General features: G+C 36.3%; 1 protein-coding gene across 2 annotated transcripts in view; it reads left to right on the plus strand.

The window, feature by feature from the left end:
- Window positions 1-18,537, plus strand: part of MICU3 (mitochondrial calcium uptake 3) — a 101,901-nt gene extending 83,364 nt beyond the window's left edge. For both annotated transcript variants that reach the window (XM_090036000.1, XM_090036001.1), the window contains 4 exons: window positions 1,969-2,077; window positions 3,399-3,556; window positions 7,733-7,807; window positions 17,740-18,537. In XM_090036000.1, the coding sequence (XP_089892126.1) occupies window positions 1,969-2,077; window positions 3,399-3,556; window positions 7,733-7,801 (336 nt within the window). In that variant the 3' untranslated portion in view covers window positions 7,802-7,807; window positions 17,740-18,537. The remainder of the gene's footprint in view (window positions 1-1,968; window positions 2,078-3,398; window positions 3,557-7,732; window positions 7,808-17,739) is intronic.
- Window positions 18,538-22,426: the final 3,889 nt, after the last annotated feature.

Raw genomic sequence — 22,426 nt, forward strand, 5'->3', positions numbered from 1 at the left:
GTTACAGGTCTGAACTTGGGAGGTACTAAACATCTAGGAATACAGTTGATTTCAGTTAGATTTGCCCAGCAAAGGAATCAGGCCATTTATTTGTGTTATTTGTCACTAAGTCAAAGGTTGTAAAGTACACGTAGTTTATACTTGGATTCTACTTACAGTTGCTTTTATCTACTTGACAAAAACACTTAACCTTTAATATCAACTCAAAGAAGCCATCAATTTTCATAGCATTTCAGAAAGCTGAAGCTCAAAATATATTATGTACAGGCCACTGTGTCTGAACCTTTGCTATACCTGGCAAGCCCCCATCTAGATGAAACTCCCTCCCATCTAACAATAAATAAAAGGCAAAAGTAATTGGGAGACCTTGACATTCATTCACTCTCCACATTGAGACCATGTTAGACAGGTCATTCAGGCTGTATAACTGTAGCTAGAACTTCATTAGAAACGCTGAGATTTAAAAATCAACAAAACCTTCAGAGTATTTGTTTACTATATCTATAAGCATTTTTAGTTATAATGATGATGAGGTTAAGGATAATGGTACACATTTGTAATGAAATCTTATTACTAGTAATTGAGCTGCATATTGTATCATAAGATAAATTATTTTAATTTGATTTTAAAATGATAGGAAAATATATTGTATTTGAATCATTCAGTAGAACATTTTCATAAAGTTTTAGAACAAAATAAAAAAGCAAAATGCATTTCTCTTGTCACAAAAGCTGAAATTTATAGGGGGCATAATTTTTTGCAGCTTGAGCAATTCTGTGGTTGCTCAAATAACTGAAGTGATAATAATTTAGTTTATATAATGACTGCATGCTGATGTGACTGGAGAAAAGCTTTCAACTTGGCAGCTCAGCCTCCATTGTTTTGGGATTTGCTTTTGTATTTTGTTAGCTTTGGCTCCTCTTAGTGGAGGAGTAAATTAGGAAGTAAGTAAACACTCTGTTTTAATCTCTGGGTGAACCTTATGCTTTTTATTGTGTTTTTTTTCCTTAGGTGTTTTTTTGTTCACTAGTTTACTTTTAATGGAAGCCAGGAGAAACGCTTGATATCTATCTTATTATCAACATAGTCTGCTAAGGATCTAAATGAAAGCAACAATTAGAATATGAAATGTATCACATGTTTAAAGAATTGGGCCAGACCACATCCTTGCTGGAAAGAAATACACTAAGAATTTAAGTGATTTGCCCAAGGTGTACATAGGAAAACTTAGCCAAAATTAGAACTTAGGTTTCTGACTACGTGACAAGTTTTACAGAGACTGCCTACATTTGCAAGTCTCTACCATGTGAATGTCCTACCTATACCTACTGTAATAATTTAGCATCAATTCTCATGGTCAGGCAAAGCCAGGGACTTTTCTTAGGAAGGGGCATTATGGAATGCAAATGAGATGTGCTTCAATTATAGATGGCCTCACTTTCTGTAGAGAAAATAAGAGGAAAACTAGGAAAAAGATGCAAGAATGAATCAAAAGTTTTTCTCTCACATCACTAAATAAGCAAGCATCTTTTGTATTTTATAGATCTGCTGAGGTCCGCAGAATGAACTTCTGCTGTTTCCAAATTTGAGTCCCAACAGATTCTGTAGTAGATAGGTATGTTGACATGAAATAAGTTAAAGCAAAGAAGTTCCTTGGCTTACATAATCTTTTCTAATCTCACCTACAAGCAAATTAAAATTATTATTATGTCTATTAACATAATACATAGAATACCTAGTGATGGAGTAGTGCCCCACTGAGTTAAGTGCTGTACAAACACAGAATAAAAAGATAATTCCTTTTCCAAAGCTTACAATCTATAGAAAACAAGTGATAACAAACAACAGATGGATGGGAAGAGATGAGCTAATACTGTTACCATATAAATGATCTAAGTGATGTTCACTTGTCATTTCTACTGAGTATTCTAACAGTACTAATTCACATTGGCTTCTTTTATTTACTAGGGTATCACGTTTGATGAGTTCAGATCATTTTTCCAGTTTTTGAACAATCTAGAAGATTTTGCTATTGCAATGCAAATGTATAATTTTGCAAATCGTTCCATAGGACAAGGTGAGTAGTTATAATTTCGTAGAACTATTTATTTTTTTAGTTGGAAGCAACTTTGTTTTTTATTTGCAGATCTTCACTTTTCCAGTCAAAATTTCATCCTAACTAGCTATTACAGTTATACTACTATTCTAGCATCAGTTAGATTTTTTCTTAATTCTTGGAAATAAAGATACTTCTACAGTTTATCAGAAGAATGTTTCCTTTTATACCACTATCTGTTAAGAAATTTTCTTGAAGTGGACATTGTCTCTTAAGTAGATGTAGTCGGTACAAATTCATGTAAATATTCCTGCTCTTTTAAAACTAGAAAAATAGCTATGTATCAGAATTTATTAATTTCATTTTTTTACTGTTAAAATTAATTGGTTTTACCTATTGCTTTATTCAGAAAAGGCCTCATACACAGCTCACTCCTCCTGCCAGGAACAGTGTTGTCAAATCATCTTCATGATAAACTTGTTGTTTGTTTGTTTAAATAAAAGGAAAAATACACGTGGATTCATAATTAAACATTATATTTGTAATATTTTAAATTTTCAAGGTGTTACCATAGATTTTTCAGTTCCATTGTAAAATCACTATGGAATACAGTTTTCCCTTGTGTTCCAAAGTGTGCATTATTATATGTAAGACTTTGAGGAGGAGAGTCTGCTTCCTAAAATTGAAAAATTGAATAATGACTGAAAAATAATTTCAGACACCCAGTAGTGTCTCCTTTAGCTCAGACATAGCCAACCAATATGTAGAAATGGGGCTCTTTGGTCCCACTGTGTCTCTTAAGTAATGGATCAAGGAAAGAATTTGGTGGGGGAATGCTGCTTAAGTATAAGGTTGTGTGACAAGGTAAGTGTGGAGGACACATGAGAATGTCAGACTTTGATTATGACCCAGCTTTCTAATTCTGTCACTACATACAATCAAGTTTTTATATTATAACCTGTGAACCATTTTTTTTGTGATAAGTTCATTGATTTCAGTGAGGCTGCATCTGTCTCTCCAGCAGAGAATTTGGCCACCTTTTTTCTATACAACCTTTGACTTATATGTGTAACTAAAATTATATGTGATCATATAATTAAAGCCATGTTTACATCTGTGAAATTTAACCCTTTCACATTTTCTTATTTATTGAATACTAAAATGGGCAAATTTAAGTTAAAATGGTATTATATCTTGCATTTTATTACATGTTGTCCAGTAGAAATGTTTATACTGAAATGCTGTATATCACAACGTGTGCATTTTTTATCCAGTATACTCAGAAGTTAAAGGACATTGTGATGTCTGTGTTTCACTTTTTATTGCTGTTTTGGTTATATAGATGAATTCAAGCGTGCTGTGTATGTAGCTACAGGTCTGAAGCTTTCACCACATTTGGTGAACACAGTCTTCAAGATTTTTGATGTGGACAGAGATGACCAGTTGAGTTATAAAGAATTTATTGGTGTCATGAAAGACAGATTGCATCGAGGATCCAGGGTAAGAATTTTAATTCTATATTTATTTTAATTAACTTAATTTTAGAATAATCAAAGAACTACAGGTAGCCTATCAACAGCTCTTTAATCATGTATGTTTTTAAAGACTTCTAAAGCAAACTAAAACGGTTTTCTATACAACTATAAAGCTATAATGCTGCGGAGTGTTTCTTTATAATACAGAACTATTTTACAAATGCGAAGTTCACTGCTATTTCTGCTGGCTGGGCACATCTACATGTGATGCTATGGTGCAATAGCAGAAGCATCTTACTTAATTCAGTAAGTAGGGTGACATAGCAGCGAAAAATAACCATGTGTGGTGGTAATGGCATCACACGGGCTGTTTCTGTACCACCAAAGGGAAGTATTAAATGATGGCTCAGTAACAAAGGTGCCATAGGGACACATGTAGATGCACCCACTGGTGTGCAGTCAGTTGGAACTAGGAATTTTAATAAGCATTACAATTATGCTTGGGCCCTTTTCAGGGAGAAAGGGAGGCAAGGTAAAGGAAAAAACCCTATGTATATGTATGAAGCCCAAACTCTTATGCTTTTAAAATATTTCAGAAAATTAGTTATTGACAGTAAATGCCAGAAGAGATGTAGCAGAAGAAGGTTTAATTCATCAAATTAGGAATTAGTGAAATGTTGGTCTTTTGCTCTGTTAGCATTTAAGTTACATTCAGCTGCAGTTCAGTCATGCTCATTTGTTCATTTTCAGCAGCAAATTTTTGTTTTGTTTTTCATAGTTTAGACAAGATTATTTTCTGATCAAAGGTGATTCTGATAATTTAGCTGTATATCTAGGACAGTGGTTTTCAACCTTTTTTCATTTGTGGGCCCCTAAAATATTTTGAGTGGAGGTGCAGACCCTTTTAAGTTGTAAGTGTGGGTATTCACATACTTTTGATCATAGTCATCTTTTGCAGACCTCTTAGGCATGGTCTTCAGACCCCCAGGGGTCCATGGACCGCAGGTTGAAAACCACTGATCTAGGAGGTTAGTGTCAGTATTATGGATGGCGGGGGGGTAGAAAAATCAGTTGCCTAAAGTTTAGGCAACCGAGCCTGCAAATTAGCTTTAGCGCTCTGCCATTTGAGTGCATGTGTAAACTTCCCTGTTCTCTATGGATTTTCTCCAGTTCACTGGCACCAGCAAAAAAGCCTTTGTTGTGGTAGAAACTTCAAACAATTTTGAAATAACAGTTGGGGCTGAGAAATAAGCAAGTGTGAACCTTGTTAGATGGTGGTATTATGCAATTCTACAGCTACTTTCCTACACCTGCGTGATTTGTTTTCAAGTTTAGAAATAATCTTAGTTTTTAATAAAAGCACTGAGAAAAATTCACATATCTTTTTAGAAAATAATGACCATGTGAAGTTAAACACTTTTTCTATTATTTTTTCTTTACATATGTATACCATTGTCAACATTGTTTGCTTTGCAATTGAATTTTAAAGTGTAAGTTTAATAAGTTTAAAATGCTTTCACTGTGGAGTTTATAATCATTCAATTGACATTTAATTCTGTTTTATCGTAATATGATTTTACTCCCTGTATTAGTTAAATACAGAAAACTTAATTAGGTTTCTAGATCTGTAATTGATGAATATTAATAACGTTAGGGTTTATATATAAGGTGATGTTGAATCTACTGCATGATTTGGATTTTAATTCAGCGGGAGTTAAAAAAAACAACTAATGGATATGTGACAAGAACTTATTCCTTGCTGGGGCTCAAACCATAAAACCCATTTATGATATGGTGCTAATAGTTTTACAACCATTAGAAGATGTTTGACTGTCTATGTTTACTAATAGCAAATGGGTAGTATGTGGCAAGGTGACTGGAACATGGTCTGCTTAATAAATCATTTTTGCAAATACATAGTATTTTATGTTTGTCTTAAATGTTACAAAAATCAAGACAAAATCAAATATAATCCTTAGGTGTCTTTTTCATCTGGCACTATTTTGCTTTCTGCATGTAGCACACTTCTCTATAGCTCATTTCAAAATCTTTTAATTCAGTAAGTAGGGATCCTAAGCCAGAATTTGATACTTCTACAAGAGATCCCACTAATTTACTGGGTATACTGTAGAAATTAAGTGTAACTCAGTACGTACAGAGTTCATAATTCAATCTACTATCAAAGTGACCAAATCACTCATTTTTTATTTTCTTCTCACTGCCCAATTGTTTTATTGATTAAATATATATATGCCTGTTCCATGGAAAGCAGAACTCAAGGAACTTAATATTAATTTCCAGCAAGTTTCTTGAATTGATGCAAACATTATTTGTGCATCTACCATGAGCAGTAGTCAAAGATTTCTAAATTTTTTCCTTTGCATTTTGATAGCACCCAAAAACATTCCCAAGATTTAGAATGAAAAGAGAAAATCATGTTGTGTCTTTCCTGCCTTTTGTTAAGTGCTCAATTTGGCAGCAAATACCACTGAACTTTCAAGATGAAGACAGTTGCAAAAATGGCTTCAGTAGCCAAAATAATTTTCTTTCCATCTAATTTGTCCTTAAAAAATGAGTCAGTATAGCCATAACAAGAGCAACCTTACCCTTTAGCCACTAGTATCGTCATGCTTACAATGTGCTCAAGCAATTATTTCTTACTTAATTGAAACAAATTACTGATAAGGCTCTTTCTTTCTTCATAAATATGTATTGAATGCATGTTCAGGTTCCATCATATAAACAAAAAGAGACTAATTGCTTCTTCTAGTATAATATTTCTAATAATATATAATTGCTTCTTCCAGCATAGTATCTGCATGGACATATTTGCCTGGCCCAACTATAACCAGTTTACAAACTACAGGTGCAAAGTGTTAATATTAAATAGATACACACTCACCTAACTCAAGTCAGTTGTTGATTAGCTAAAATATTTAGTAAGAAAATAAATAATAGCAGTGTTTTTTTACTTTTGTAGCTAACATTTCTTTTTCATAAAACACAAACTAAGCAATGACAATAGTGTATTATTAGCTTCTTATTTTAATATAGTTTCTCATTTTGGCTAAGACAGCTTCAGTTTTCTACAGTTGGGATTTACTCTTGAATTTAAATGTTAGGTAGTAGTTGTAACATAGTAATTACAGTTAATAAAAATATTTTTAACTTTGAGTGCAGCTTTGAAGGCGAAAATATTAAACTGGCTTTGAATGACTATTAAAACAGTATTTCCTACTAATTAATATTACTAAGTGTGCTTATAAAAAAAGTGTGCTTATAAAGCTTGCAGTTGTTATACATATAACAATAATAACAGTGTTATGAAATCCTCTTGAGCCCAAATAAAAAATTTCTCTTAGCCACAGGTGTCAAACATATGGCCCACAAGGTGAATCTAGTCCGTAGACTTTTGCCAAGGTACATTAAGGTACTTTCGGGGCTGGAGCTCTTCTATTTAAAAAAGTCAATAAAAGGATGAAAAAGAAGACCGGACCCTATCCTTCATATGAAGTAATATCATTGTTTTCTTGTCCATTGTCTTAAACTGTCTATTTGTCTATTTCCATAATGTAATATGATAAATTATACTATTATAACCATTAAAACTTTAGGAAACTAAAATTCCAGCTCCTGCTTTTGTAAGTAGAGTATCCAGGAAACTAACATGTAGAGATACATAAAGAATGTAATGTCTAACAATAGAGTTTACCACATAAAATTATTCTTTCTTTTCTCTTTCACCAATATAGTATTTGAAATTAAAGGATCATTGCTAACTTGAAAAATAAGAGAGAGTTTTAGATGAACTGGGGTATTTAGCTGCCACCTAGTGGCCCATTAGAACATTGCAATTGGTTTATTAAAGCATATGCAAATATTCTAACAGGAAATATATTTTCTTAGCTCTTTGTTTGATTTAAAATGGCTGTTCCTTTATTTTATTTTTAAAAAGGTGATGGAAACCCTTTCCCTCTTATGTAAAAATTCTAGTTTCAAATAATAATTTGGAATATAAACACCAAATAATATATATATATATATATATTTTTACCTCTGGCTACCTATACTATAACTTCTATCTATTTTGTCATTTAATCCCATTCTTTTGTATTTTCATGAAACTGTTGTCTCACGCTTACCTATGGCTGCCTTCACATGTTGTCTGCATCTGCGCACTTCTCCATCTTCTGCTCCGCAGGGCTACAAAACTGTACAGAGGTATACCACTTTCAAATCCTGCGTGAAGAAGGAACTCTATAGCAGATAAGTTACGGTATGTGTTAGCTGCGCAGTCTAAATGTGCTAGCATGCTGATGGGAATGGCTGAATGTTAAAGTGTCACTGTTTTGTTTTCCATTACAGAATTCTGGGATAGATTATGAGAATGTAACCCTCACAATATCTAACATATCATATTGTATTTTTTACCAAAATGGTCATAAGATTTCCATTTTTAGACTTACAAAAGACTATCTGAGACTGTCAGTATTTTGTTGGCCTGTTGGCTTATTATGCCACATTCAAGGAAATCTATCTCCCTACTTGACAACATAAATTTGTGAGTTTCTGTTTCTATTTTCTCTGTCCTGTAATTATGTATGATATAGTAATGAAGATTTGTGAAGATCAATTTTCCACAAAAAACTGATTAAGTAATTTAAACCCACTTCAGTTTATAATTGTATGCATTTTTAAAAGCACAGTGTATTCCTAGCCCTACTGCCAAAGCTGTCTTTCTGAGTAATGTAATTGTAAACATTTTGTAATTGATTTCAGTACTAATGTTTCCTTTTCTGTCCATAATTTTGTATCGTATGGTAGCTACTCATAATATTCTTTAAATCTGGATTAGGTTCCAAATTTTAGTTTCTGAGTTGGAGGGAGGAAGAGATGTGTGATGTTATGGTCCAATCCCATACCTGTGGAAATATCAGTCTGGTGCATGTTGGTTCAAATACTGGGTCCCATGTATTTTGAAGCTAATTGGTCTGACCAGAATCTAGTCACTGTTTCTAGCTCTAACTCTCTAGGACACATTCCCAGGCATAGATTTCTTGTCTCATGCCCTCCTTGGAGACACAGGATACTGGCATCCAACCATCCTAGACCTTAGACTCAGTGCATGAGACAGTCAACTCACTGCCAGCTCCTTAAATATGCCTTACCAGAGCTCCACTATCTCTGTCAGCACTCTGGGCTTCACAGGTAAACTATCTCACTCTACTTAGGAGCAACATGGCAGAAAATCATATTAATCGTTGGATTTTCTTAACCACAGTTACTTGACTGTTAAGGTACATAAGGGTTACTGGTATTTGAAAAGTCACCAAAACTTTGAGACGGACCTCTTGGTCTGAGTTTCATCCCCTTTCATTTCCCCATATGTAAAAATGCACAGAATGGAACCTGATTCTTAATTTGGCCCTTGTATCTGAGCTGTGTGTTCAGACTGATAAGCTACAGGTCTTACCAGTCATGCACGTCCATCCCCTCTCCTTTCTCTTGCAGAGACCTTTGTGAGTTTAAAAATGCAGGCACCATTATCTGTTAACTTTTGGCCCAGCTGCCATGAGCAACCAGTCATTGGTATTAGATTGTCATTTAGAAGTCTCTTATTTTTGTGTCAGTCCTTCAGCAAGGTGTCAAACCTTTCTTGAGCAGGCAACTGCCTGATAGAATGCAGCACAAAGAATCACTTCAGGCAAATCCAGACTTTTGCAATCCTAGTGTCCAGTATTTTTTTCACTAAACAAGGTAGAGTTCACAGTCTGGCTTGAATACATCCCATTTTTATCGTGTGAAATTTAGTGTCTTTCATCCTAAAAAGATTTGAACCTACAACTTCCATTTTGCTAATTATCAGGCTATAGAATAGGCTGAGTGAGGGCACTTTTCACCCTCATCTATTGAAGCTAGGTAACTGGGCAGTCGAGAACAGCCAAAAAGAAAATAAGCAAGAGCAAATCTTACGTTGCCTAATGGTTAGGACACTTTCCTGGGACAGGGAGTGTCCTAGATTTGAGTCTATAATGTTTCCCACTTCTTGGGCAAGTGGCAAAGTAGCAGGAGGAGGTTGGCACCACCAGAAAAGTGAGATTAGACGTTCTGAATTGCTTCTCTTCCAAACCTACTACATGGCTATACTCAGAAATGGGTGTAGACACTGTGTATCACAAATAAACAGAGATGCCTACTGGATAGCTCCTAAGAGAAGCTGACGTTAAAATACTGATATCTCTGGGCTTTCTAAATCTCCACATAGAGGAGCTTAATATTCTGCATTTCTTGCCTACTGTATCTAGGGTGTCTGCCCTAAATTGTTATTCTGTATCTCCCAAGTATTTCAAATGATGGTGTAGGGACCATCTACTAGGTATATACTGACATAGTTTGACTCCTGGGCCAGTGTCTCTCCAAAGTCAAGTTAAATGCATGTGACAAGTCAAACAACAACAAAGTAACTCTTAAAATTCTTTCAGTTTTAGTAAACTAACTTGTTATTTGTATGAACAGAATTATTTTGTAATTTAAAAATTTGTAATCACTCAAAAAGAATCAAAGCATATTAATATGAAATGTATTACCATGAGCTTGGTTAGATGGAGTCTTTGTGTTGTGGACATTGACTTTAAGTAACCATATTCCATGAAAATACAGGTTTAAATTCAGGCAACATCAGTACAATTATTTTTCTTCCTGAGATAAATAGAGTACACAGCAGTTTCAATGTAAGTAGACTGTTTCACTTTAGGCTTTTAACTAAGATTTAAAACTGTCTGCTTAATATTGCTGTTTCCAAGCAACTACTTTTGAAAGTAATAATTTAGCCATCTTCAATTTCTGCTTGCTAACCTCACTAACAATACATACGACTACTTTATGTTTATGTAACAGCTTTTACCTAAAATGAACACAAAGTGCCTAACAGCTACCTCTGAGAGAGATCCTTTACTAGCACCAGCATCCTGCTGACCTGGGAGTGAAGAGTAATAACTGACTGGTGCATAATTAAAAAATGGGGAATACTGACTAAAGCTATGTATATATGTCACATGCTGGAGAAGTGTAGTAATGCCAAAGCTAGCTAAGGCTGTGGATATATATTCCTTTTGTAGAGCTATAAACACCCTTGTAATATTACAAAAAGTGAGTATCTACCTCTATGTGCTCTTTTTAGCCCCACAAAAATGACAGATCTGGTTTTCAAGGAGTAAACTTCATGTAGCACTACATTTTCTTGCACCATATGTAACATAGACAGTTACAAGTAGTGCTGCAAAGGGACTCTGAGACCCCCAGCATCCCACAGTCCTCCACTCTCCATCCCCCACCTGCAAAAGCAAGCTGGGAGAGCAGTTAGCTCCCTGACAGTCAGTTCAGCCACAGCAAGCCCCACAGGAGCACTGGCAACAGCTGGTGTCCTTACCATGGGAACAGCTGCTACTGCCAGTACCACTGCCACTACCAGGGCAGTGATAAAAGCAGTTATAGTCACTGCAGCAGTGGCAGCAGAGAGGCTTACCTCTGGCTGATGCCACAGTTATGTATCAACTAGAGGCAACCTCTCTCCTGTGGTTGCCGTACTTACAGGCTCCCATGGGTGGGGTGAGAGGCAAAAGAGCAGGGCCCCCCAGTTGGAAGGCAGGTCTTTGAGGTGTCTTTGTAGCATGCCAGCTGGGGGTTGTGCACATGCACGTGCCCCCACAGTGCTTTATTTTTGGGACACTATAAAATGCTGAGGCTACAGTACTGTAGCACTTGGTTTTTGTAATTCTACAAATGAACACATATCCATAGCCTGTTACCAGCAACAGTAGAGCTGTGTTAGCAAAGAGCTGCACTAAGATTAATTTACTCTGCTTAGCCTATACAGAATTCCAAGAAGCCATAGCCAAGCTGCTTCCAGTGCCAGGGCTACACTACAGTGTACAGTGTAAAATACATAAATCAAAATTCCCTCTTCCCCAGTTGCATACCAGTTAGCTTCTACCCTCCACACAAGTGGCAGCTAGATAGCAGTTGTGATAAATGTATCGTCTTGTATATAGCTGTTAGGCATTCAAAATTATTTTTACAGAAAAGGTAGTATATAAATGTAAAATGACTAAGTATGTATTGCTATGAAGAGTAGTGAACTGTGAAATGGCATCTTTTTATTATTAATGAAAAATGTAATTCTGAGCTTGATACTTTCGGGGAGAACAGAATCTGCACTGTTGTCTCTGCCCATATTACAGAGTGAAAGTGATTTCACCTACAAAACTGAACTAAGTAATTGAAAACAGAATAAAGTGAACTGTGAAACTGAACTTATTTCAGTCAGTTAAACTTCAGCCTTATGTACAAAGAAATGCATAATGTATGTGTAACATAAATATCTGCCACAAATATATCCTACTGTTAGCTGCAATATGATAACTCTTAATTTTACTGTGTTCCAAATATAAACTTAAAGATCATGATCTGTGCTTTGATATGATTTGTGTAGTAAACTTGGATCTAAGATGAAAGAGATTAAAATATTTGGCATGCTTATCACTGATTATACCATACTTTGTACCCAAAAAGAGAGGCAGGTTCTGCTGCACATTACATATCTCTAAATTGCACTAATGACACTTTCTTCAGAGCCTGAAGAGTTCTACCCTTAAAATAAATAATACAAATCTGTCCTTGGGGAACAGCATTCAAAATCTGTGTGGTCCAAAGAGTTGACAGCATTCCTTTGGAGCTTGTTTCTCTACCTTGCCTTCCTGCAAGGCATAGAACTTGAATTGGCATCAGCATCAGCAGTTCGTTTCTGTGGGGAGCACAGAAAGAATGCTTTAGTAGATATCTGACACACGGGCTTAAGAATTTTGCTTTGAATATTTTATGAAAGGGTTAGTGTGCAAATCCCTAACCAGGTCCCATGAGTTTATAATTTCAGAAAAAGTATAATAGAAGTCAATTCTGATACCGATTTAGTCCTCTTGATAGTTCATCGTGTAGTACTTGTAGTGTGTAATGTGCTTCCAGTGCATAATAAGGCTATCATTTCAGCAAGACAAGGTTCTTTGGGTAAATGAGATATCTTTATTAGACCAACTAAATAGAAAAATAGACCAACACAGTTGTAACCAATACTCCCGATAATTTCAGCAAGGAGTTCTGTTGATTTCATCAATAGAGCAGAACTTGTGTATTAAAATTGTAAATCAGGAAATTAAGATGAACAATCCATGAATTTCCTGAAATATTTTCTTCAGAGTGAACTTCAAATCAGGGTAGGCAAGAAATAATGATGAGACTTAAAAGGCTGGGTCATAGAAATTTGGCTGGGGAAGCAGGAGACCAGGACAATTCATTTTGAGAAAGCTCAGCTTATAAACATGAACTCTATAAACCAATTTCTGGTTATATTTTCTTACTTTATTTGTTATTTACTATACATATTTCATAGTCAAGATTGCAGAGATTTACATATTGTAATTAATATTCTCAATACTTAACCATTTCTATTTTCCCAATACTCCGTGTTCCTTACAATAAAACAGTTAACATTTTACAAGTATGCTTGACTCATAATAGTTAATGTTAGATATCTGGCTGATGCCACAGTTGCTCAGTTTTCACTAAGACAGGCAAAGTAAAGGTGAATTCGATTTACCAGTCCTTAGAAAATGGCATTTCAGGTCCTGTTTTAATGTTGTCATAACTCAGGTACTGGGGGAAAAGGTAGACGGCACATATTGGGGGGCTGGAATTAAATAAAGTAGTCACGATACAGTTGTGTGTTTTAGTTTATTGTTTAGTTCTTTTAATTGCTTTTCTGTCAGAATTTTGGGTGAAAAAAATTATATTTGCAGATTGCATAGCTGAAGAACATCTAATTTTAAATGAAATTGATACTTATTTCATTTCATTTCAAAGGAGTTTATAGATATATTTATCTTTTGATTACTGGCTATGGACTGAGCCAGGCGAGAGGGGACCAGCATATCTCGTTCCTATTAAAAAGCCTTAGGTTTCACAATAGAAGTTTTAACAAAGGGTCTGTTTATGCTGCTGTGCCAGCAGGTCCAGGCACTGTGGGGCCTGAGCATACCCTAGCCATCTGTGCCTTCAGGCATGTTCCAAACCAGGAAGTTCATTAGTGAGGCTGCTCCAGGCTCTGTTCTTTAGCCCTCTGTCTCCAGCATGCCTAGGAGAGGGCAGCTTAGAGCAGTCCTACAGGCATACTTCCAGTTGTTGAGTGCATTAGAGGCGTGTGTGAGTAGGACATGCTTTTAGGCCCTTTCATTCCAGAACCTGCCACAGTAGGGATGTTAACAAGCTTACTATATGCCAAGTCCTCACGTAAAAATGAACATAATTCTACTGAAGGAAGTGGAGCTATGCTGACTTACAAAAGCTAAAGTTTGGATCCAGAATTTTTGGAACAGAATAAGTGGTACTAACATTTGGAGTAGTTTAATACTGAAAAAAATAGAAAAGAGAGATTCAGAATGATATCTAATTGTAGTTCTCTTAGCTCTACTTCCTGCTTCATATTATACTTTTGTCCCTGAAACCAGTAACAGAAGAAATGGGGTCATTATCTAATACTTTCTGCAGATTTAGTTTGTTTCAGAGAATGAAGACTGAGAAACCAGCCTCTACTTCTCCATCTGTCTGTCAGTTAATTTATCTATACCAATGAAGCTGTTTCAAGAGTTTATGGCTAGCTTAACAGTGCTGTCATAGCTCTGTTATTGGGGTGAAATGGTATAGAAGTTTTTTGACAGTTATAACCTATTGATAAAAATAAGGAATCCCTAGCAGATTATATGTTCTCTACAATCCCTAATGCAGCATTTCTCAACCCGTGGGTCACAACCCAAAAGTGGGTCTCAAGACTGTATGAAAGGGTCACAGACAAACTTTAAAAATGGATTCTCCATTAGAGGCCATGGCTTTTTACTTGCAAGCTGGCAGAGTTCCGGGCAGTCGGTTAGGAATAAGGGGCAGTGAGTCGGGACTGGCCATTAATGTTTATAAATGGGTCCTGGTACAAAAAAGGTTAAGAACCACTGCCCTAATGAACTCCTGAGATTGCAGAGAATGTGTGTATATCAGTACTAAATGTGTTCCATGTTGTAATTTGTATGTTAGTGAATGGTTAGGAATAATACTTTAAAAGGTGTGCCACCTGTCAAACTCCTCTCCTAGGATGTCTCTAGATCAAGAAGACTTGTAAGTGTGAGATACTTAGGCATAGCACAAGTCACTTTAATCGATCTAGCAGGAGTTAAAATAATAGTGAATGGTGAAGTAGTTGTAGAATGAGCTAGCAGCCCAAACAAGTAGTCTGGGTATGTACTGAGATTGCTGGCCCCAACTGCTGCATGTATAACTACATCTTCACTTGTATAGTTATGTATGGTAGTTAATATAAAGGTAATACATGCCTCCACATTAGCTACAGTTATGCTGACTTTTTTCTTATGAAAACATCCCCTAAGTTGCAGGGGGCTTCACTGAAGCAGTCTGGGGAAGTCCATATCAGGGACCTTCAGACACCATCAAGAAATTGTCTTCATCTACATGTGCTAGATTTGCAGGCTACCTGATAAGACAAGGTAGTTTTTCATCCTGGCACTTCTTTTTGGATTGCCACTCAAGGACACATTGTAAGACCCATTTTTTAATCAGGCATTTGACCTAGGAGCATGTCATTATATAATATGAATCTATTTAAAGTAAATGGTCTGAAAAAGCAAGAACTAAAATGAAACACTGATTTAGAAAAGGGTAAAAATATTGGAAAGTGTTTGTGAAGGGAAAATGTGCTTTCTCTTAATTTAATATACTGACTAGATAGATATAGCATCAATGGATACTTTAGAAGTTTGTGGATAGTGTAGCTTAGTGCATTTTTAAAAATATGTATTTTTATCCAACAATAAATGATGGACCTATTTGTTAAATTAAAAAAAAATTAAAACAATAAGGAAATCAGTTAATGTGTTTTTCATTGCATGTTTGCAATCTATTTGTCTACTTTCTTAAATAGTACAACAAACTGCCTTGGAAATACATGTATTCTTTTCGCTTTTAAACAGTAAGCATAAATCTCTCACAAGGTGATAATGCTTTCACCCAAATGTTGTTTCTGCTATTTCATTTACAGGCTATGTTATGTTACTGTGGTTGTCCTTTTCATTTTAATTGTCCTTTAAAAAAAAACAGAGGGAGAAAACATTTTAATATTTGTGTAATATTCCAAGCTTTTATATGTATACAATAGAAAATAAATAAAACCAAGTGGAATTCAGGCTTTACTATCTAATGCTTCAGTTTTATAAATGGCATAGTGAAACCTGCATAAACTCCAAGATTGTTATATTTGAGATGCCATGATATTTTTTTTAATTTCCATAGTTGTTTTAACCAAAGTAAGGTAGTCTGTCCCCTTGATATTCCAGTCATTTGTCTCAAGGCACTGGATATCTGTTCTAATTAAAACAATTTTAGCCCTGTTTATTTATGCTAGTGAAATAAGGAACAAAGGAATAGATTCCATGCTTTGTCAGTATTACACAACAAGTCTACAGTGCCAGGTCCCAGGGGCACCTGTGACACGCCCTGATAGCCTTGTGACTTCTGCTCTGATCCAGTTCCCTGGGTCCCCTTCCTTTTCCCTTTCCTGCCAGTCCTTGATTATAATGAGTTGAAGGAATAGGAAAGCTGCCCTCAGTTTCCAGATTTAGCCCTTGTCTGTCTCTGACCAGCAGGTCCCTTTCAGACCCCACTGGTCCCAATCCTGCCCCTTAACCGTTAAGTGGGCCCTCTTGGCCCATTTGTGTCCCCACAGCACTAATCACCTTAAGGGCTAATTTTGTGGCCTCTGACCTCCCTTGTAGCCACACCCATGCCTTACAGATGGTGCCATTCAGTCACTCTCTCTTGCTGGGCATCACTCTCCCTGACCTTCACTCCTTAACTTTCTCTAGGCTTTCTAGCCCAGGCCTACTGCACTGGACCTGGCTTCAAGTCTCCTGCCTTTATCTCATCTACTTTGACTCTTGGCCCTGATATCCATGCTTTCTCGGGCACTCTCTGGCCCTGTCCCACCCTTTTCTGGGCACTGCTGGACTTCCTATACCCCTGATACTCCCCACCCAAACCACCAGTTTAAACTATAACAAGGGAAAAAGTTCTCTGGTCAAAACACAATTGCATGCTGAGTCTACACCAAAACATTAGCTCCTTAGCTGTACCACAAACTCCACTCTACCCTAAGTCATATCCCCTTGCAAGCCAGCATAATCCTCCTTGCTTTTTCCCCAGGGTAGCCCAAGTATCAGCCAGGAATTCTTCTGTAGTCTTCCTTTCCTGGGGCTCTTTCCCCTTCAGTTTGCAAAGCTAGAATGGCTGCCCTGTCTCAGGTCCTGGGCTTATATGCTCCCCAATCCCTGCCCTTCCCCAGCCACCCACAAGAGTTTTCATTATGGGCATGATGAAAGGCTTGTCTTTCCTCTTGCAGGTGACCCCTGCTCCTTCTGCTGCAGTTTCACTCTCTTAAAGTAACAGGAGCCCTAAGCTCACTGTTGCACAGAGTAAGAAATTGAACCCTACCCTCTTTAGCTCCAGGATGGGCTGCTGACTGAGCACTGAGTTATCCTTCCTTCCCATTCATGGGTACTAGCCAGCATTACAGACCTGTAGTACTCACTGTTTAGGATTGAGGTAACACAGTATAAAGAAGACTGTATGTCAGTTGTCTACATTCATGGTATTGGTTGACACCAAATATGATCCCATAAATACCAATAATTATTGGTGTTTTTATTGTACTGTGTTAAAATATGTATTTATGGTATAATTGTAAAAATGAAGAAATAATAGTGATATAGATCTTTAAAAGAGGAGATTCCTGAACACAGAGGATATTCTTTTTTCTGTAATTATTAATGTAAACTAAGCTATGGCTGAACAAATATAGTTGGGTGTGGGGTGGAGATCGAGGAGAGAGAAGTGACATAGTTCTGGAAACTCCCTATTTCCGTCCATCTAAATTCATAGCTCTTCTCTATGGTGTGGGAAGAGTCGATTCTTCAGTGTTATATAGTAATGAGAAGCGTACCACCTGGTTTGTATGGACACCTGTAAAATTGAATCTAGTGGTAAGGAATTTAGTGCGCAGTATCCATTTCTAATTGTGTGCTTGTTCACTCTTAACAGGGACCCCCAAAATATGGTTTGAAGGATTACTATGCTTGTGTGATGACTGTTACAAGCAAACATCTCAGAGAGCTACGGAAGCAATTTCGGAGTCGAGATATGCTGAGATAAAAAAGCAGAAAGAAAAACTCCAACATTTATATTCTTTCTCTATATACCTTGAATGAAAAGCACCTTCACATAGGTAGATCTTGTATCTTCTACCTGCATCAGCCAATATAGGCTTTTTCACTTGATTTGCTAACCTAGCTATAAGTGTATTTCCAGCCACTTTTCCACAGTGTATTTTACCTACACTGTCATCTGCCTATAAAAGTGCATTTTAATAATGTATTTTTAAATATATTTATGTTTATATTTATTTTAAGATATGTAGTTTATTTAAAATGAAGCAAAATATGGTGGGAGGGAAATTATTTGTGCTACAATATGAATTTGCTTTCAGATAATGAGTACTGAATGAAGTTTATGTTTAAATCAGAGATGAAAATATGTTTTGTGTAGCACAACAATTACATGCTGAGTGTAGAAGTAAGTCTTTATGAGCCAACAAAACTGTCATTTAAAAATAATAAAATTATCGATAGCAGCTGTGACATGGTATAATGTGAATTATAGTTTTACATGAGAGGTACTATGTGGGTCTATAATGGCCAAACACTCTCAGTCTTACTGATTTCATGTAATAGTCTACTGATTTTGTGATGTGTTATGTACACTATAATGAAAAGAATGTCAAAATAGTAACATTATCTTGTTAGGTAATACAGTGCTATATAATAAACAGAGTATATTTTATTTCTGTTGTCCCTACAGGTTGAAGGATATCTTTACTTCAGACTGTGAATTTATATATTTCTTATTAACAGTGCACTTTTATGTAAAGTAGGCATGGCATTGGATAGAAAATGTTGCTATTTGGCTTGCTATCATGCAGCACCTGAAAAAATATAAATTCCATCCGGAAATTATTTTTAAAACACAGAACAAGGAATGCATGCAGTAGCACAAAGCAACAGCCAATTGCAAAATGTTACAATAACAAATGTAAATACTTCAATACTTTAGCATAGTAATGAAATTCAGTTTTAGAAATAAATAAAAAATGATTTAGGATTATATAAGGCTTTGGAAGCTGCAAGCCTCTATAACCTTCTATCTATAGATGTCAATGTTGTATAAGATGATTTTTAGTTGAACAAGGCCATAAATGAGTAGTGACCAATGAAGCACAAATCTATTTGTTATTTTTATCCCCTCTAAATTATTTTTGCATCAGAATATAGCAATAATATTTTAAAATATCTTCACTGTTTTTACAGTTAACCTCAGAACTAACATTCTGACATGCACAATGTAACATCACTCTTGAGAATGTCTGAATGTAAAACTAATCAGTAGGAACAATCTCTGCATGAAAGCAGAACAGTAGCGAAGGGGGCTTTGCTAGATACAGGTTAAAATATATTCTCTGTAGGGATTTCCTAATATTAGTCCATTAACATTGTTATCAGTCACAGGGGATAATGTTTGACTAAGTGGTGCACTACAAACCCAGACAAATTAGTAGAAACAAAACAGTATTTTTTATGTTTCAGTGCGGTCACAGAAATAATTAAAAGCAGGGGTTATTTTTCTTTTGTCATGTAGAATGCACTGAAATACCACATTGCATCACTAAATAAGGGACTAGAAAGGGATATGTAGAGCTTCTATGTTGTTCAACTGTTAAATTCAGAACTGCTTAATTTACTGTACAGTTTTTCTCCATCTAAAATCAATTGAATAAAAAGCATGTTGTTTGAGAAATCCCATCTTGAGAATTTCAGTGAAAAAAACGAACAGTGCTAATTAGAATATTTTCTTCTCATTTACCAGTATTTTGGCAAACATAAGAAAATGCTGGTTAGAAAACTTCAGAAATATTTTATTCTAGTCAGTATTTCCATGGGAAGTGTTCATGACTTCTCTAGTGCATTCTATCTCACTACTGACAAAAAACAAAATTCAGAGATGTGGACTAATGCTGATAGTGTCAGATCCTGCAGTTGACAGTATGCAGTATGAATGAACTGGTGTCCCTATAGGCAGTCAACTACCGAATCAGTCAATGTGTGCGATGTCCTGACATCATTTTTCCAATTTCCCATTTTTTCAATTTCCAGTGTCTGTATTTCCTAAATACAAACACAGGAAAAAGTAGAATGCATATGTAACACCTGCTTTTGTTTAACAATAGCTATTTATATAATAATGCACTATATGAATAATGCTTATCCCATTCATACTTCTTTATCTCAGATAAATGCATATGAACTGTTTTCCTTTGTTGCAGTGCAAATTAATACAATTATTTTGTTAAAACAAGATACTGCTTTCTTAGCACTTAATACATACAAAAGTATCATAAATCACAATTTCCATCTCTTTACCAAAAAAAAAAGAATCTCATGCTGTCTTTAGCAATTTTTAAGAGCTGTGTGTGTTGTCTCCTGTCACAGACATGTGTCTCCTGCATAGAGAGATGATAAACCAGAACGCTGGAACCTGCCATCTGTCATAGGCACAACCAACCCCCTAGATATGGAGCAGTTGGTGTGTTGGCTAGAAGCTCATTGAAAATAGCTAATACATAGTTTGCTGGCAGCACAGAAAATGTCTATGCTGCAGTTGTGTTTATACAGAGGTGTCAGTGGAAGGCTCAGCTTGGGAATTTTAATGAAGTAAATTCTTGTGCTGCTCTTTGGTTACTTACATACAGGGCACGTCTACACATGCCTCTCCCTCCCCACCCCTGGTGCAGTTGTTACTGTGCCATCATTTAGTACTTACTTTAGGAAGTACTGAATGACAGCACAGCAATGGTTGACAGCACAGTACTGAATGACAGGGCAGTAACGGTTATTTTTACCAGCTACGTCACTGTAGCGACGCAGTATAGTGAGATAGCTTGCAACTGTGGTGATGTAGCATTGACATCACGGTTTGTGCCTGCTGATGCTATGTTGCCATACAATTAACTATGTCTCCACATTGCATCGCTATGGACGTAGCGTCTCATGTAGACGTGCCCACAGATGTTAAAAAGAGGTGCAACTATCCTTGTATGCTCAGGAACTGCCACCTTTATCTCAGCAGCAGTAACTTGTGACAGAAGCAGGCTCCTGGGGTAGCTGTGACTTCCAGGTGCTGCTGGCATGATTGTGTTGTTGTGGCAGCAGCAGGTCTTTTCCCCCTCAAGCTGGCATCCAGGGCAGCTGCCCCAGTCATGCCACCCAAGCAATGCTACTGGTTTATGATAGGATCTCAAATTATTACATCTGTACCTTTGAGAAGCTGCATACAGGCAGTCATTGACTTACAGCGTTTTGAGTCACAACATTTCGCACTTACAACGTTTATAAATTGACACCCTGTTTCAACTTTATGACATCAGTTTCGACTTTACAATGCTCAATCTGACGTGATGCCACGTCAGCAAACAAGTTTGCTGTGTCACCCATCTCCCTGGAGAACATCTGTCCAAACTTCCTTGGACACTTTCATTAAGGAACCAGACGAGAATCCAGAATAACCTGCAGCCAAAACTCCTGAGAAGATTCCAGCCAAGAACCCTTCAAAAAGTCCAGTAAAATCACCTCAAAGAAGTCCTTCCAAATCAATATGATTGCTATTTACAATATAAATATATTAATGTAGCTATATTATTCATCTATAATTGATTGAGTACAAAATTCTGGGTTATTTTTGGTGAAAACAGGGGATCGGGCCTTGGTTCAGCAACCAATCCCCATTTATAACATTGTTTCCTATGGGAAAAATGGTTCCAAGTTACAATAATTTCAAGCTGGCTCCTAGGTGTCTGGTTATTCCTTAAAACTTGATGTTTTTCCTGGTTGTTAACCAGTTTCTTGAGATGTTCCAAACCAGATAATCCCTTGTCACTGAAAAAGGGAATTCATTTAAATTGAAACTGTTTATATAACAGGATTTTCCCTGTCTATTATGGCTTGGCACCCTCTTGATTTACACAATTAAAAGTATGCTTTGAAGAGGCTGGAATAAGGGTATAAGAAAGCTATAAAGGAGCAAACAGTGTGCTTCAAGATAGAGAAATCTCTCTGACACCATCCGCTGTTGTTCTTGAGAAGCTGAGAGAACAGATCGTCTCTCTTCCACGATCATGTTAGAAACTTTGCTTGTCAACAAATCACCTGAGTACCTTGGAACGGTGAGATCCCAGCTCTCACTTTCTCTCTTTGTCTTTCTCTCTCTCTTTTTCTTTTTCTTTCTAGGCATAGCTTTCTAAACCTAAATTGTATTAGTTAAGCTTGAGCTAGGTCTCCCCAAATACTCAGTTAAACCAGGGTAATATTGTAATTGTTTTGTTTTTCCTTGCATGTGTATTACTACTAGTACATTATAAATTTCATATACTTAGCAATAAATAGCTTTTATAGTCAAACTGGTGGTAACTGGGCGTATTTTTCCTTCTCTACTTTGCTTCCTCACTTGCTTTGCAGCAACGCTTCTTTTACCTAAGCCAAAGGTCCCTGTGAAGGCCAGAAATACTATGAGGTCCATTTATCAAGAGGCTACCACTACTAGGACAGTTAGGGAAAAAGATTGGGGTTGGCTGAGTTTGAGACACATAAAGGGATCAGCTTGTACAGGTTGATTGACACAG

Source organism: Crocodylus siamensis, chromosome 2, assembly GCF_052110815.1.
Source record: "Crocodylus siamensis isolate JL-2025a chromosome 2, ASM5211081v1, whole genome shotgun sequence".
Taxonomy (NCBI): Eukaryota; Metazoa; Chordata; order Crocodylia; family Crocodylidae; genus Crocodylus; species Crocodylus siamensis.